General features: G+C 40.8%; 1 protein-coding gene across 1 annotated transcript in view; it reads right to left on the reverse strand.

The window, feature by feature from the left end:
* Positions 1–13,380, reverse strand: part of rasa4 (RAS p21 protein activator 4) — a 248,801-nt gene that overhangs the window by 180,445 nt on the left and 54,976 nt on the right. The window contains exon 5 of the mRNA XM_060848013.1: positions 6,388–6,517. Coding sequence (XP_060703996.1) covers positions 6,388–6,517 — 130 coding nt within the window. The remainder of the gene's footprint in view (positions 1–6,387; positions 6,518–13,380) is intronic.

A 13,380-nucleotide genomic window follows, 5' to 3' on the forward strand; every position in this document is an offset into this window, starting at 1 on the left:
CAGCAACCAACTGAAGTCAGCTCTGCACATTCCTAATGAAGGGTGCAAGACACAAGTATTTTTTCACGATATTGAATTGTTCTCCTTCATAGAATCTCTACAGCATGGAATACAGTGTATCAAGATCACACTGACCCTCCAAAGAACATCCCACACAGACCAACAACCACTCCCCCCCCCCCCCCCGTACTACCACCATGCATTTCCTATGGTTAATTCTCCAACCTGAAGATCCCTGAACACTATTCGCAATTTAGCTTGGCCAATCCACCTAGCCTGCACATCTCTGGACTGTGGGAGGAAACTGGAGCACCCTCCCAAAGGAAACCCATACAGACTGCTGCCCAAGAATGGAAACAAACCCAGGTCCCTGGCATCGTGAGGCAGCGGTGCTAACCTCTGAGCCACCGTGCAGAAAGAAGAATGCTAAGTGGAGATTTGAAAGAGATATTCCAAACCAGCATAGGGTAGATAGGGAGAAACTGTTCCAGCTCTTAAGAAGATCAAGAACAAGAGGACACAGGCAAAAGAAGCAAAGATGATGTGAGAGAAAAACTTAATGTGGAATGCACTGCCTGGAAATGTGGTGGAAGTATGTTCAATTGAGCATTCAAGTGGGCATTGGATGATTATTTAGATAGATATAGTTTAAAAGGGTATGGAAGATTGTCAATCGGTAATGATCATTGTTTGAAAAGCCAGTACAAGCATGATGGGGTGAATGGCCTCTTTCAGCACTGTAACAGTTCTGTAATTCTGCTACATGCATTCATTCAAAATTATAATTTGTTCTCTCAGGACAACTAAGGAGGGGCAATAAATGTCAGCAATGCAAACACCACACACCCAATTCTCAAGAATGAATGTTTAACAATTCGGTCGGAGATTCCGAACTTTTCGAGGGCCAATTTCAACTAAACTGTGAGCACACCACCACTGGACAGAAAGCCAAACAATGAGGTCACAACCCCAGGTAGCAGTAATCGCAGTGTCTGCTAAACTATTAACCTGAATAAAGCTGACAGAATCTGATTTCCATTTTACCAAGAGGTCTTTTGGAAACAGCAAAACAAGTACACGAACATGTCTGAGAGGACATTTCTCCCCTTCAACGCACACTAAATAAAAGCAAAACTACTGTGAAAACTGGAAATCTGAAAGAAAAACATATAGTGCTGGAGAAACTCACCAGGTCTGGCAACATCTGTGGTGAGAGAAACAGTTAACTTGCCAGTTCAGTAAGTCTTCAACTTAGAGGCAATGAAGAGTCACTGGAGTCGATACACAAGGGATGATACAGAAAACAGTACCTGCTCAGAAGCTGCTGAAAGTTCAATTGACATTAAAATACTAAGGATTTTTAGCTGGTCTTAAGTCTTCAAGCTAAGCCATAACAGGTGCATTTAAAGACACAGATAGCTTTAAGGTTTATACAAAGATCACATGACTGAGAAATATATAATTTTATTTGAATGTTTTAAAATTGTTCAAAACTTTAATTTATCGCTTTGCACAGTTACTGAATTTAAAACAAAAACTGGCAAATTTATTTTTATGAAAAGCATTCAGTCGATAGAAAACATTACTGGAATTTTACAGTGTCCACAAGGCTGCCTTGATTGGCAACCAGAATATATATATATAAAATCCCTACAGTGTGGAAACAGGCCATTTGGTCCAACAAGTCCACATCGACTCTCTGAACAGTAACCCACCCAGACCCAACTGCCCTACTACTCTACATTTACCCCTAACTAATGCACCAAACCTACACATCCCTGAATACTATGGGCAATTTAGCCTAACCTGCACATCTTTGGATTGTGAGAAGAAAGCAGGGCACCCAGAGGAAACCTTGCAGACATGGGGAGAATGTGCAAACTCCATGCAGACAGTTGCCGAGGCTGGAATTGAACCCAGGTTCCTGGCGCTGTGAGGCAGCGCTACGAACCAATGAGCCACCGTGCCACCCAGGGAGGGCATCAAATTGGATGCTCTCTCAGTGGCACTATCCCCACCATCTACCTGCTCTCACTGTATCTTTATTAGTGGTAGATAAGAGGCGTCAGGCAGCCATGAGCCAATTTATGCCTTTACAGCATCAATTAAAGGCCACAAGGGGCTCCTTCGGCCACTGTTCGGATTTCACTCACAGTAGAGGAGCTCAGCACCAGCCACCAGGGTAAGCCTGTTGTCTGTGCAAGGGGAATGCTTCCTCTTTGAGAACCCCTTGCCCATCCATGGCCTCACCAACACCAGTCAACTTTCATTAATGTAACGTTCCTCCTAAGATGGCCCCTATTCACCCAATATCCTGGCAATCAGAGTACCCAGCTATCTTACTGGGACCTGCCAAAATGGCTCCAGTGAGACCAGGATTTACCTTTAAGTCCAGGTTACAATGACCATCCCTCTTCACGACTGGCTGCAATTCCATCAGAAGCCACTGCTCCAAATGGCGCTGTGGGCCAAGAGGTCTGCGGGCCCTCTGATTGGTCAGCAGCTCTCAGCAGTGAGACTTCCACTTGGAAGAGGGCAGAACCATCATCTTGAAAGGTCTGGTAGACATCAAATGGCTGAGAGGTGAGTCATCTCATTGAACATTGAATTTTACAGTCTGGTGATGACAGTGTGTTAGAATGACAACAAAACACTATGGAAGATGTTGATATAGTCCAGTTAGGCTATACCCAGCTCCAAAGAATTTCCTTTGCAAAGTAATGATACAGGATGTAAGTTAGTAAATTCAATCTGGGAAATGTTAAATACATAGGTGAGATGGACAGCTAACTCTTCACCTACAGAAGAGAAAAATGCAGCCTGATATTTGGTAGTAGGTGAACTTCGATAGAGCACACATGACTTGTCTTTTAAACTGGTCATTCAACTAAGAAATAGCACTATATGGATCCAACAATTAGAATGTCAACCTTGTATTGTGATAATCCACCCACTTAAGACCGTTTTATAGGTAAGATATCAAATGTAGACCATTCATACATGCTTTATTTTTCAAAATGTACTTTCATTCCTGCTCATAGTGCACACATCACTGCCACTAAAATGTCACATCTTCTTTGTTTCATCGCCTCATTTCATGCCTTAAAATCTGACAGAGAATGAAGTGAACATTGCTGAACTTCATTGTAATTAAGTCAGCAATCACTTGACTTCTGGATTTTAATAGAATAAATACCTGCTGATTATTCCCAGGATTTTATGTGCAGTCAGTCTGATGCCTGTCAGGATGGGCAGCCCTCATGCAGGGCTCATGGAATCAGACCTCTAGTTCATTTCACGGCAAGCTAAGTGTCTTGAGACAGCAGTGATGAACTACAAATAACTGACTCTGAGATTTATTCCTCCAAATCAGGCTCTTCTGAAATAGCTAGAAATGTAAAGGAATGGATCTGCCCTTTCAGTTGTCTGCTACTGCTGTGAATGAATTAAGGCAGCTGGAACTGAGGGAAGGATCAGTGCATGATGGAGTTTGCATTCAGACTCCAAAGCTTTCAAGTCCCGAATCTTCACCCCATAACTGAGTAGGAGTTGAATCACATTTTAGTGTGCATTCGCAAGTCATCATTTGAACTCAGGCCAAAAATGATTTTCCTTGTGTAATCAGCCTCAGGAAGTAGACAACATTGGTAATTGGCATTTACTAATTATCTCTTGGAAAGGTGATAGTGAGCTTTCATTTGGAACCACTGCAACCAGGCGATATACTCAATGGGAGCAGGTAGAGAATTTCGGGATATTTCCCCAGCACCAGTGGATGAGTGAGAGATGTATGTCGAGTCAGTTTGGTGTCAGACTTGGACATGCCATGACACAGCTGAAATCCCAATTGGAAAATTGAACACATGGTTGCCAAAATATACTTGTGCTGCCTTGCTGTGTGTGCTGCTTCTGTATGTGACTTAGGCTTAACCAATTAGTAAGGCAGGGCTGGCCAAAGTGAGGGTGAAGACACAGAAGGGGTCACAAGCTCAGATTTCGGTGTCAGCTCAAAGGCAGTAACGGCTGCTCTGACCATGTTATAGCTGCCATGCTCCTAATCTGACAGGCCCTCCCACCTTACTGTCACAGGCCTTCCCCATTGCCACTCTCCCAGATCCCACCCCCAACCCCTCACTGATGAGTCGCGATAAATTTCAAGGCTCAAAATGGGGTCACAGTGGGAAAGCTTTGGGTAACACTGATATGAGATCTGCCCACATCGGAATGTATTTAGATTAGAATTTCTAACCTTTGATCTTGTTCTATTCAAGTAATAACTGAACTGACCAATTTTAAATGCAGCTTAGAGCTCTATTTAAAATAGAAATATAAATTGGATGAAAGATAGCAAAATGTTAGTAGTTTATGTTCAGCACCATCACTTACATTTCTGTAAAAGTGATCCTGGATCAAACATTCTTTAAGATTTGTTATTTCATGAAATGTGGGTATCAGTGGTAAGGTCAACTTCACTGCCCATTCCGAACTGCCCTTGAACTGACTGGTATTCCAGACCATTTCAGAATCAACCACATTGCTGTAAGTTTGGAGTCAAGTGCAGATCAGCCTTGGTATGGATAGTAGGTTCCTCCACTAAAGGACATTAGTGAAGCATGATCAATAATGATCACCATTACTGAGATTAGCTGTCAATTCCAGATCTTATCAAATGCTTTGGAATTTGACCAGCCACACTGGTGGGACTCGGACCAATCTTACCAAAGCTATACCTTTAGATGTCTGGAATACTTGACCAGAGATATAATACTATGACACCATCATCTCCCCAGGCAAGACAAATGTTCCAAAAATAATTTAGGTATGCATTTTCCAGATGTTGTTTCCAGTCAGACAAGTCTCCACGTCAGAAGCCAGTAATCTGAAAATCCACCCTTAACTTGCCTGTGACACAGCTGAAATTGCTAAAACACCTGCATGGAAAAGAGTTAAAAGCAAATGAGCTCACGTCTCAAATATACTTTCATGGAATAGCTAAAGTGATGGAGAGAAATTATCCTGGAGAATGAGGCAATGGCAGAGACACTTGACATGCATTTTGCGTCAACCTTTACAGAGGAAGACACAAGTGACTCATCAGAATGGAGTGGGTAGCCTGGGGCTAATAAAAATGAGAAAATTAACATAACTAATATCAGCAGAAAAATGGTACTGGAGAAATTCAAAGGATTAATTCCTGACGAAACCCTATAGGACATGAAGGCCTGCATCCGAAGGTTTGAAAGAGACAGTTGCACAGATAGTGGATGGGGTGAGTGTAACTTTTCAAAATTTCCCTCAATTCCAGGAATTACCATGTGATACTGTCATTAAAGGAAGATGAGGGAAAACAGGCAACGACAAACCCGTTAGCTTGATATCAGTCCTTGAGAATACGCCGGAATTTATTGCTCCATTAAGTCCATTGTTAAGACTTTCTTAGCAAAGTATGAAAAAAACAAGTTGACATGAATTTACTAAAGGAGAAAGTGAGGACTGCAGATGCTGGAGATCAGAGCTGAAAATGTGTTGCTGGAAAAGCGCAGCAGGTCAGGCAGCATCCAAGGAACAGGAAATCCGACGTTTCGGGCATAAGCCCTTCATCAGGAATGAGGAAAGTGTGACAAATCAAGTTTGATAACCGGTGGATGTGGTAAACATTGATTTTCAAAAGGCAATCAATGAGTGCCACACAAAATGATCATACACAAGACAGGGCTCATGGAGTTGTGGGTGATAACTTATGATTAATTGGTGAACTTTCAGCAAGAAAAAGAGAATCTAACATTGACATTCGATGGTGTTACCATCACAGAATCCTTGACTTTCAACTTCCTGGGGATTACCTTGACCAGAAAGTGAACGGGACCTTCCATGTAAGTACTGTAACTACTAAAGCAGTTCAGAGACTAGGAAGTCTGCAACAAGTAACTCACCTCCTGACTCCCCAATGGCTGGCTGCCATATAAAAGTCAGCAGCGTGATGGAATGCTCCCCACTTGTCTGGATGAGTGCAGCTCCAACAACACTCAAGAAGCTTGACACCATCCAGGACAGAGAAGCCCACTTGATAAGAACATCACGCATCACCATCAATATTCTTAACCTTCATCACAGGTGCACAGTGGCATCAGTGTGCACCACCTGCACGATATGCAAAATAATTCACCCAAGGGTCTTTCAAATCCAAGATCTCTACCATCTAGAAGAGCAAGAGCAGCAGAAGCATGGGAACACCACCAAATGCAAATCACATGCCATCCACTCTAGGAAATTTATTGCATGTTCTTTCAGTGTCGCTGGGTCAAAACCCTGGAACTCCCCTTGTAGGTGTCTTTACAGTAAAAGGATTGCAGCATTTAAAGAAGGTCTTCAACGAACACTCCCTACCTTGCTTCAAACACATGGCAACGCAGCTTTCGCATTGAGCTCTCTCCGCAGACCTCGATCCGAAGGTGGATCTCCCCTTGGACCTCCTCATCTGGGTCAATTTCACTCAGGCACATCCAGCTATCTACACCTAGACAGTAGAACAGACATAGTTCAGAGGACACTTAATGCAGGAAAAAGAAACAAATACAGGATCAAAGAAACAGGAGTAAGGTCATTAAGTCAATCAGATCACGGGTGATCTGTACCTCATTCCATTTGTGGTTCACATTCATAACAATCATGTCAAATTAACAATAGACTATTAGACCTGGTCTTGTTATGGTAAATATCGATACATCAATACTGTTACCAGTTAAATTTAAGATCAGATTTCATAATGCTAATTCTACTTTCATGTAAAACATGATATAACTAGATTAGATCATTCATATCACATACAACAATAACTTTAGACTTGGGTTGGATTTTCATCTTCCAATGGAGGTCATGGAACATTGAACTCAGTTTTATTTAATTGCTGCTGTTTCATTGTTCAGGATGGTAGGGGACGAAAAATGCTCATGCACCTTTTCCAACCTCAGAAACCCCATTGTGAGGACAATAGGAAAAAGCTCATTTCCTCCTTCACACAATTTTCCTGTGTTGGTGTGGGTTTTGAAAGTCCTAAATGAAGAAAAAATGCATTTCCCCTTCGAGACTTCATGACAACCAGGTTCAGCTTGCTGAGAATTTGGGAATATTCTGAAAAGCACGTGTAAAATGTATTAACACCTTCAACTTTCATTGTTAGCAGTATGGTGTAGTGTAGATGCACTTGTTGTGCAGTGATTCAAAGGGAACTGTCCAGAGAAGGGAAGTTGATCACCATTATGTACGTTCATTATGTGTTATAGTTTTTTTTCCATTGAAAGAAGTGCCTCACTGCATTGAAATATAAAACAAAATGTTCTGCCTGAATTTGCAGTTATTACATTGATTGACTGCTCTGACTGTTAAAGAAGTGGTTTTGAAATTTGAAATAAAATATATCTGCATATGCTTTGGTTTTTGTTTTAATTTTCCAGTATCTGCAGACATTCTTTTATTCCTGCCATATGTACCTGCCCTGGGACTGACTGACAGAGGCAGGAGACAGGAGAATGAGGCTGAGAAACACATCAGCCATGTTTGAATGGCACAGCAGACTCATTGGGGATGAATGGCCTAGTTCTGCTCCTATGTCGTATGGTGAGTCTTCTCAGAGGTTCTGGCTTCCAAATCTCCATTTCAATCATAGTTTGCTTGGAAAACATGCCAGTCACTTTGCTTTCTCAATTTTCCATTTTAGTTTGTCAATTAGCGTCCCATCTCAAAAAAAGGTGCAAACTTTGAAACTACAAATGTGTGGGATTCATTTTGTACTTCTGCTATTCCCCTGCAAGGTGATCTCCTGTTTTATAATGGGTCCAAAATTCCTTTTGACTATTTATTTATTTACAATATATTAATTTGTAAAAATAAAATTTTGTGTTTCCTTTTATGTTGGCCTATCTCTTTCCCTCTTGTCCTCTGTTCGCATTTTCCATTCTGGGTTTCTTCTGTACCGTGTTATCAATTTGCCATAAAACCCCTGATTATTCTTTATTTAATTAACTTTCCAGGGAACTCCAGGCTCAACTGCCTTTCTCTCACTCCCTCAAGAGTGTGCCTATCTGAACGCGATGCTCTATGCTCTTTTGAGTGTCCCCCATTATTGAGTTTCTGGCTTCGTTACCAACGTTTAATTCCAATACACCAGCATCAGAATCCTGTTCAACTCACTGAGTTTGGTCTCATCCATTTGAACATTTTTATGCTTGGTTACATCTTGTCCTCTTAAGATCATGATTCCCCAAATACTCCGCCCAAGCAGTATAACATGTCCCACTGATCTGAATGCAGCACATCTTCCTTCCTCATTCACCTGGAAGCACACCGAGTAATCAGAGAGGGTTCCTTGGTACATATTTGAGATTGTTGTCTTTCTTTGTCCTCTCCTATCTTTCCCAAACACCTTGTCCCCTCACAGTATTACATTTTCAATTCCTCCTGTCTCTGAAGCAGGTTTCTTATTATTGCTGCAAATGTGTTGCTGGTCAAAGCACAGCAGGTTAGGCAGCATCTCAGGAATAGAGAATTCGACGTTTCGAGCATAAGCCCTTCAGTCACTCGTGTACTTTAGCTCACTGAAAATTATTTACCACACTCTGCACACTCACTGACATGTCCAGGAAATCCCATTTAACTGCTTCACATCTGTACCCCACCCCACTGTCCCTCTAGTCTAATTCCACCTACATCTGAACTGTTCTGAGCTCAGGCAACTCAAGCCTCTGAGTGTCAGGCCATGGTTTAGGGTATCAAAAGCACAGAAACTAAGATCAGTTGAGATAACATGGAGCCCTTTGTTTTAAGAGATTGCAGGAGATAAAGCAAAAAAAAAGGACTTTTATATATTACATAACTCTTCTGCAGTATTGTGTCCAGTATTGTGTCTTCCTGTTATAGAAAGAGTATTATTAAGCTGGAGGGTAAATTGGTAGGTTGAAGGCACTGTCCTTCACAGAGGCAAAAAAACAACAAGATCTGTTAGAGGCCTTTAAAATCATAAGGCAACTGGATAGAGTAGACAGGTAGAAGCTGTTGCACACATAAGAGGAGCAAGAAGAGGGCATAGATTTAAAGTGAGTTGCAAAAGACACAAACATGATGTGAAAAAAATTTGGTTCAGGCACCAGCTGTACTAAAAATGGCAATACTTCCTTTTATTTAATGCTGGGACGACTGTTAAAGATGGAGCTGATGCGAGCACAAGAACTGGTGTTAACACAGACTAGAATCAGACTGGTGGCAGTTCCCTTCAGGCTGTTGGGGCCATGGGAAGCTTGTTCTGAGAGGTTTGCATGGACAGTGATTATAAGTACCGGTTACTTTCTTTTCTCCCTGAAATTCCCTTTTGCTTTTCATGGTCACACCCCTCCCTCGTACCAAGGAACTGGTAAGGATCACACGCTCAGGCTTATCAAACATGGCCGACAGTGGAACCATCAAATTTTCATTGGTAATGGCAGAAACGCTGGAACCTCAAGGAAGTCTGGATGTTGAGAAGTGGAGGATATTTGGGGAAGGGTATTTAGCTTTGGAATGCACACAAGGAATCCCATTTGAAATCAGCTCATGTATTCTTTTTCCTGGTCACATTGCTTTTTGGAAATGAAAATGGAAGTTTTTTCCCAAAAAAGCCCAAGAAAGCATAGAGAAATGAATAGCGTATCCCAAGGCAGATCAACGCTACTACAGCTAAATCCCACATGTTTGTATTGTGCTTTGGAGTGTTCGCTCCACATGGTTATGGGTTTATCAAACAAACTTACAAATTAGGAGCAGGAGTAGGCCAGCATGAAATTGTTCCAACATTTAATAAGATAATGGTAGCTCTGATTGTGACCTCACAATCCTGCCAGCCCCCAACTACCTTTGACTGCCTTGTTAGTCAAAAATCCATTTATTTCTATCATGAAAATATTCATTGACTCTGCCTCTAATATTCTGTGGGGAAGAGTTCGAAAGACTCATGACCCTCTGACAGCAACAATTTTTCATCTTCGTCATAAAATGGAAGGCCACCTTATTTTTAAATTATGTCTCTAGTTCTAGTCCCTCCCATAAGAAGAACCCAACACCTTTTCAGAATCCAGTCTGTTAAGTCCATCCAGAATCTTATGTCTCCATGAGATTACAAACCATTCACCAGTGCTCCAGCCTAGTGTCAACAGATCCTGTACAATTGCATCAAAATCTCCTTTACTTTTATATTTGATTCCCCTACCAGTAAACAACAATGTCCTATTTGCCTCCCTAATCACTTGCTATACCTACATTTGTGTATCAGACACCCAGGGCCTTCTGTACCACATTCTTCTCCATTTAAATAACAAGCTGCTTTTGTATTCTTCGTGCCAAAGTGAACAAGATTATACACCACTACATAATATACCATCTACCAATTTTTTTTTGCCCAATCATTTAAGAGTTCTAGAGATGTACAGCACAGAAACAGACCCTTCAGTCCATCTCGTCCATGCCGATCAGATATCCTAAATTAATCTAGTCCCATTTGCTAGCACTTGGCCTATATTCCTCCTAATCCTTCCTATTCATGTACCCATCCAGGTGCCATTTAAATGTTCTAATTGTACCAGCCTCCATGACTTCTTCTGGCAGCTCATTCCATAAACATACCCACCCTCTGTGTGAAAAAGTTGCCCCTTAGCTCTCTTTTATATCTTTCCTCTCTCACCCTAAACCTATGCCCTCTAGTTCTGGACTCCCCTGACCCAGGGAAAAGAGTTTGTCTATTTATCCTATCCACACCCCTCATGATTTTATAAATCTCTAGAAGGTCATCCCCTCAGCCTCCGCTCCAGGGAAAACAGCCCTAGCCTGTTCAGCCTCTCCCTATAGCTCAAACCTTCCTACCCTGGCAACATCCTTGTCAATCTTTTCTGAACCCTTTCAAGTTTCACAACATCTTTCAGATAAGAGGGAGACCAGAATTGCACACAATATTCCAAAAGTGGCCTAATCAATGCCTGTACAGCCACAACATGACCTCCCATACCCTATACTCAATGCTCTGACCAATAAAGGAAAGCGTACTACATGTCTTCTTCACTATCCTATCTACCTGAGACTCTATCTTCAAGGAACTCCAAGGTCTTTTCATTCAGCAACACTCCCCAGGACCTTACCATTAAGTGGATACATCCTGCCCTGATTTGCCTTTCCAAAATGCAGAACCTCACATTAATCTAAATTAAACTCCAGCTGCCACCCCTCAGCCCTTTAACAATATCCCTTTGCAGACTCCCTGCGTCCTCCTTCACAAAATAACTTTCCAACCCATCTTTGTGTCAACAGCAAATTTGGCAACTGTCCATTGGATTAAATTACATCCAAGTAAATGGTTGAGGCCCCAGAACTAAACTCTACTGCATTACACAATTTACAGTTGTCAACCAACATATTTGTGAACCAGACCAAACCCCTTCAAAACATATCAAGGGGACAGCCTAGACCCTAACTTTAACTTAAGGTCAATTGTAAGGCACTGTCATTGTAAGTATTTTGATAGAGTTAATGTAATGCCAATTCTTCTGTTTTTGTTTATATTTTAACTTGGTGTAAAAAATGTGTTTTGCTTAAACTCAATAGTCTAACCAATCCTCTGTCTGTACTCTTATGATACCCCCCTCAGCTCTGGAACTATTGGTACAGTACATCTACAGGTTCCCCTTTATAAATATTGCTTGTTACTTCCTCAAAAAAGCCTCCATTAAATTAGTTTAACACAATTTCCCTTTCACTGAAGCATGCTGACTTTGTCTTAATTACATTAAGAGTTTCTAAGCACCCATTACATCCTCCTTAATAAAAGATTCCAGCTTTTTCCTTCTAGCAGATGCTAATCAACTGATTTGAACTCCCTGCTTTCTGTCTCGCCCCACTTTCTTGAATAGAGGAGTCACATTTGCTCTTTTGTAGTCTGATGACATCTTTCCGGAATTGAAAGAATTTTGGAAAATTAAAATCTGCTCTTACAGCAGAAAGTTCTCCCCCTTCATCTCTTGATTCAGAATTATTTCTGAGATGCTATTTCTTCCTCTACAATGAAAATAGATACAAAACATCTATTCAAATTTCACTGCCATTCTCTTATTTTTCATTATCAATTCCCCAGATTCTCACTTGATGACTAATACTTCACGAACTTACTCATTCCCTTTTTGAATACCTGTAGCAACTCTTAATATTTGCTTTTCATTTCTAGCTAGCTTTCTCCCAAACTCTAATTTCTCCACCTTTATAACCTTATCGACAAACTTTCTTGTTCTTTTTGCTCTGTCCGATCTTCTGACTTGCCACTCTTCTTTGCAGAATTACACATTTTTTTCTTTCAACTTAAATACCCTTTTTAATGTTTTAAGTTATTCACAGTTGCTATGTTCTTCTCGGGCAGTCTTTCTTTCTAAAGTATATCAAACATCTACTACTACATCCCTATCGGCTTATCTTGTAACAAAATTCCCAGTTCATTTTAGCCATCTCTGTCTTCATGCCCTCTCCCTCAAACTGAAGATGATATTCAATCATATTATGATCACTGCCAAATAGGAGAACCTTCACTATTAAGTCATTACTTAATCCTGTCTTAGTGCACATTATCAGATCAAATATAGAGTGATCTCGAGCTGTCTCAAAATCCTACCACATTCTAAACCTGTCCTGGAAACACTCATCATTCTGGCTGCCCTTGCCAATTTGATTCAGCCAATCTATAAGTTAAAACTCCCATGATTATCACCATACCTTCCTCACAATACCCCATTATTTTTTCCAGTATACACTGTCCTATAGTTACTATGGTTACACTTAACATTACAATTGCCTACTTAGCAAAAGAATCACAAAATACTAATTTCATATTTCAGACCTATATTGAAACATGCTAAAATTTCACTGCAGTTTCACAGCAAACCTCATCATCTGTTTTTCAACAGACTATCCTGTTTCAACTACAAAAGGGCTTGTAGTCTTTCTTTCATAATTTATTGTGTTACATTTTGTTAGCAGAGTCTATCTTTATAGTTCCTCTGATACAAATTATATTCAATTCTTAGCTTCATATTGAACAGAACAGCTCCATAACTATTCCGGGAGAAAAGAAAGGTTTGCATTTATATAGCAACCTCTCACATCGACATGATGTCCTAAAGAGCTTTATGGGAATGAGGTACTGTTGTAACGCCAGAAAAAAGCAGGTTCCCACAAACAGAGGAGATAATGAGAGTTATTTTTAATGCTGCATTTCAAGGATAAATGTTGAGCACCCCTGTTATTTTACCACTTCTTTAAAAAATTCCTTTTTCGGCTGTGCTAGCATTTTATTCCCCATTCCTGATTGCCCTGGGC

The sequence above is a fragment of the Hemiscyllium ocellatum genome, chromosome 31, assembly GCF_020745735.1.
Source record: "Hemiscyllium ocellatum isolate sHemOce1 chromosome 31, sHemOce1.pat.X.cur, whole genome shotgun sequence".
NCBI classification, from domain to species: domain Eukaryota; kingdom Metazoa; phylum Chordata; class Chondrichthyes; order Orectolobiformes; family Hemiscylliidae; genus Hemiscyllium; species Hemiscyllium ocellatum.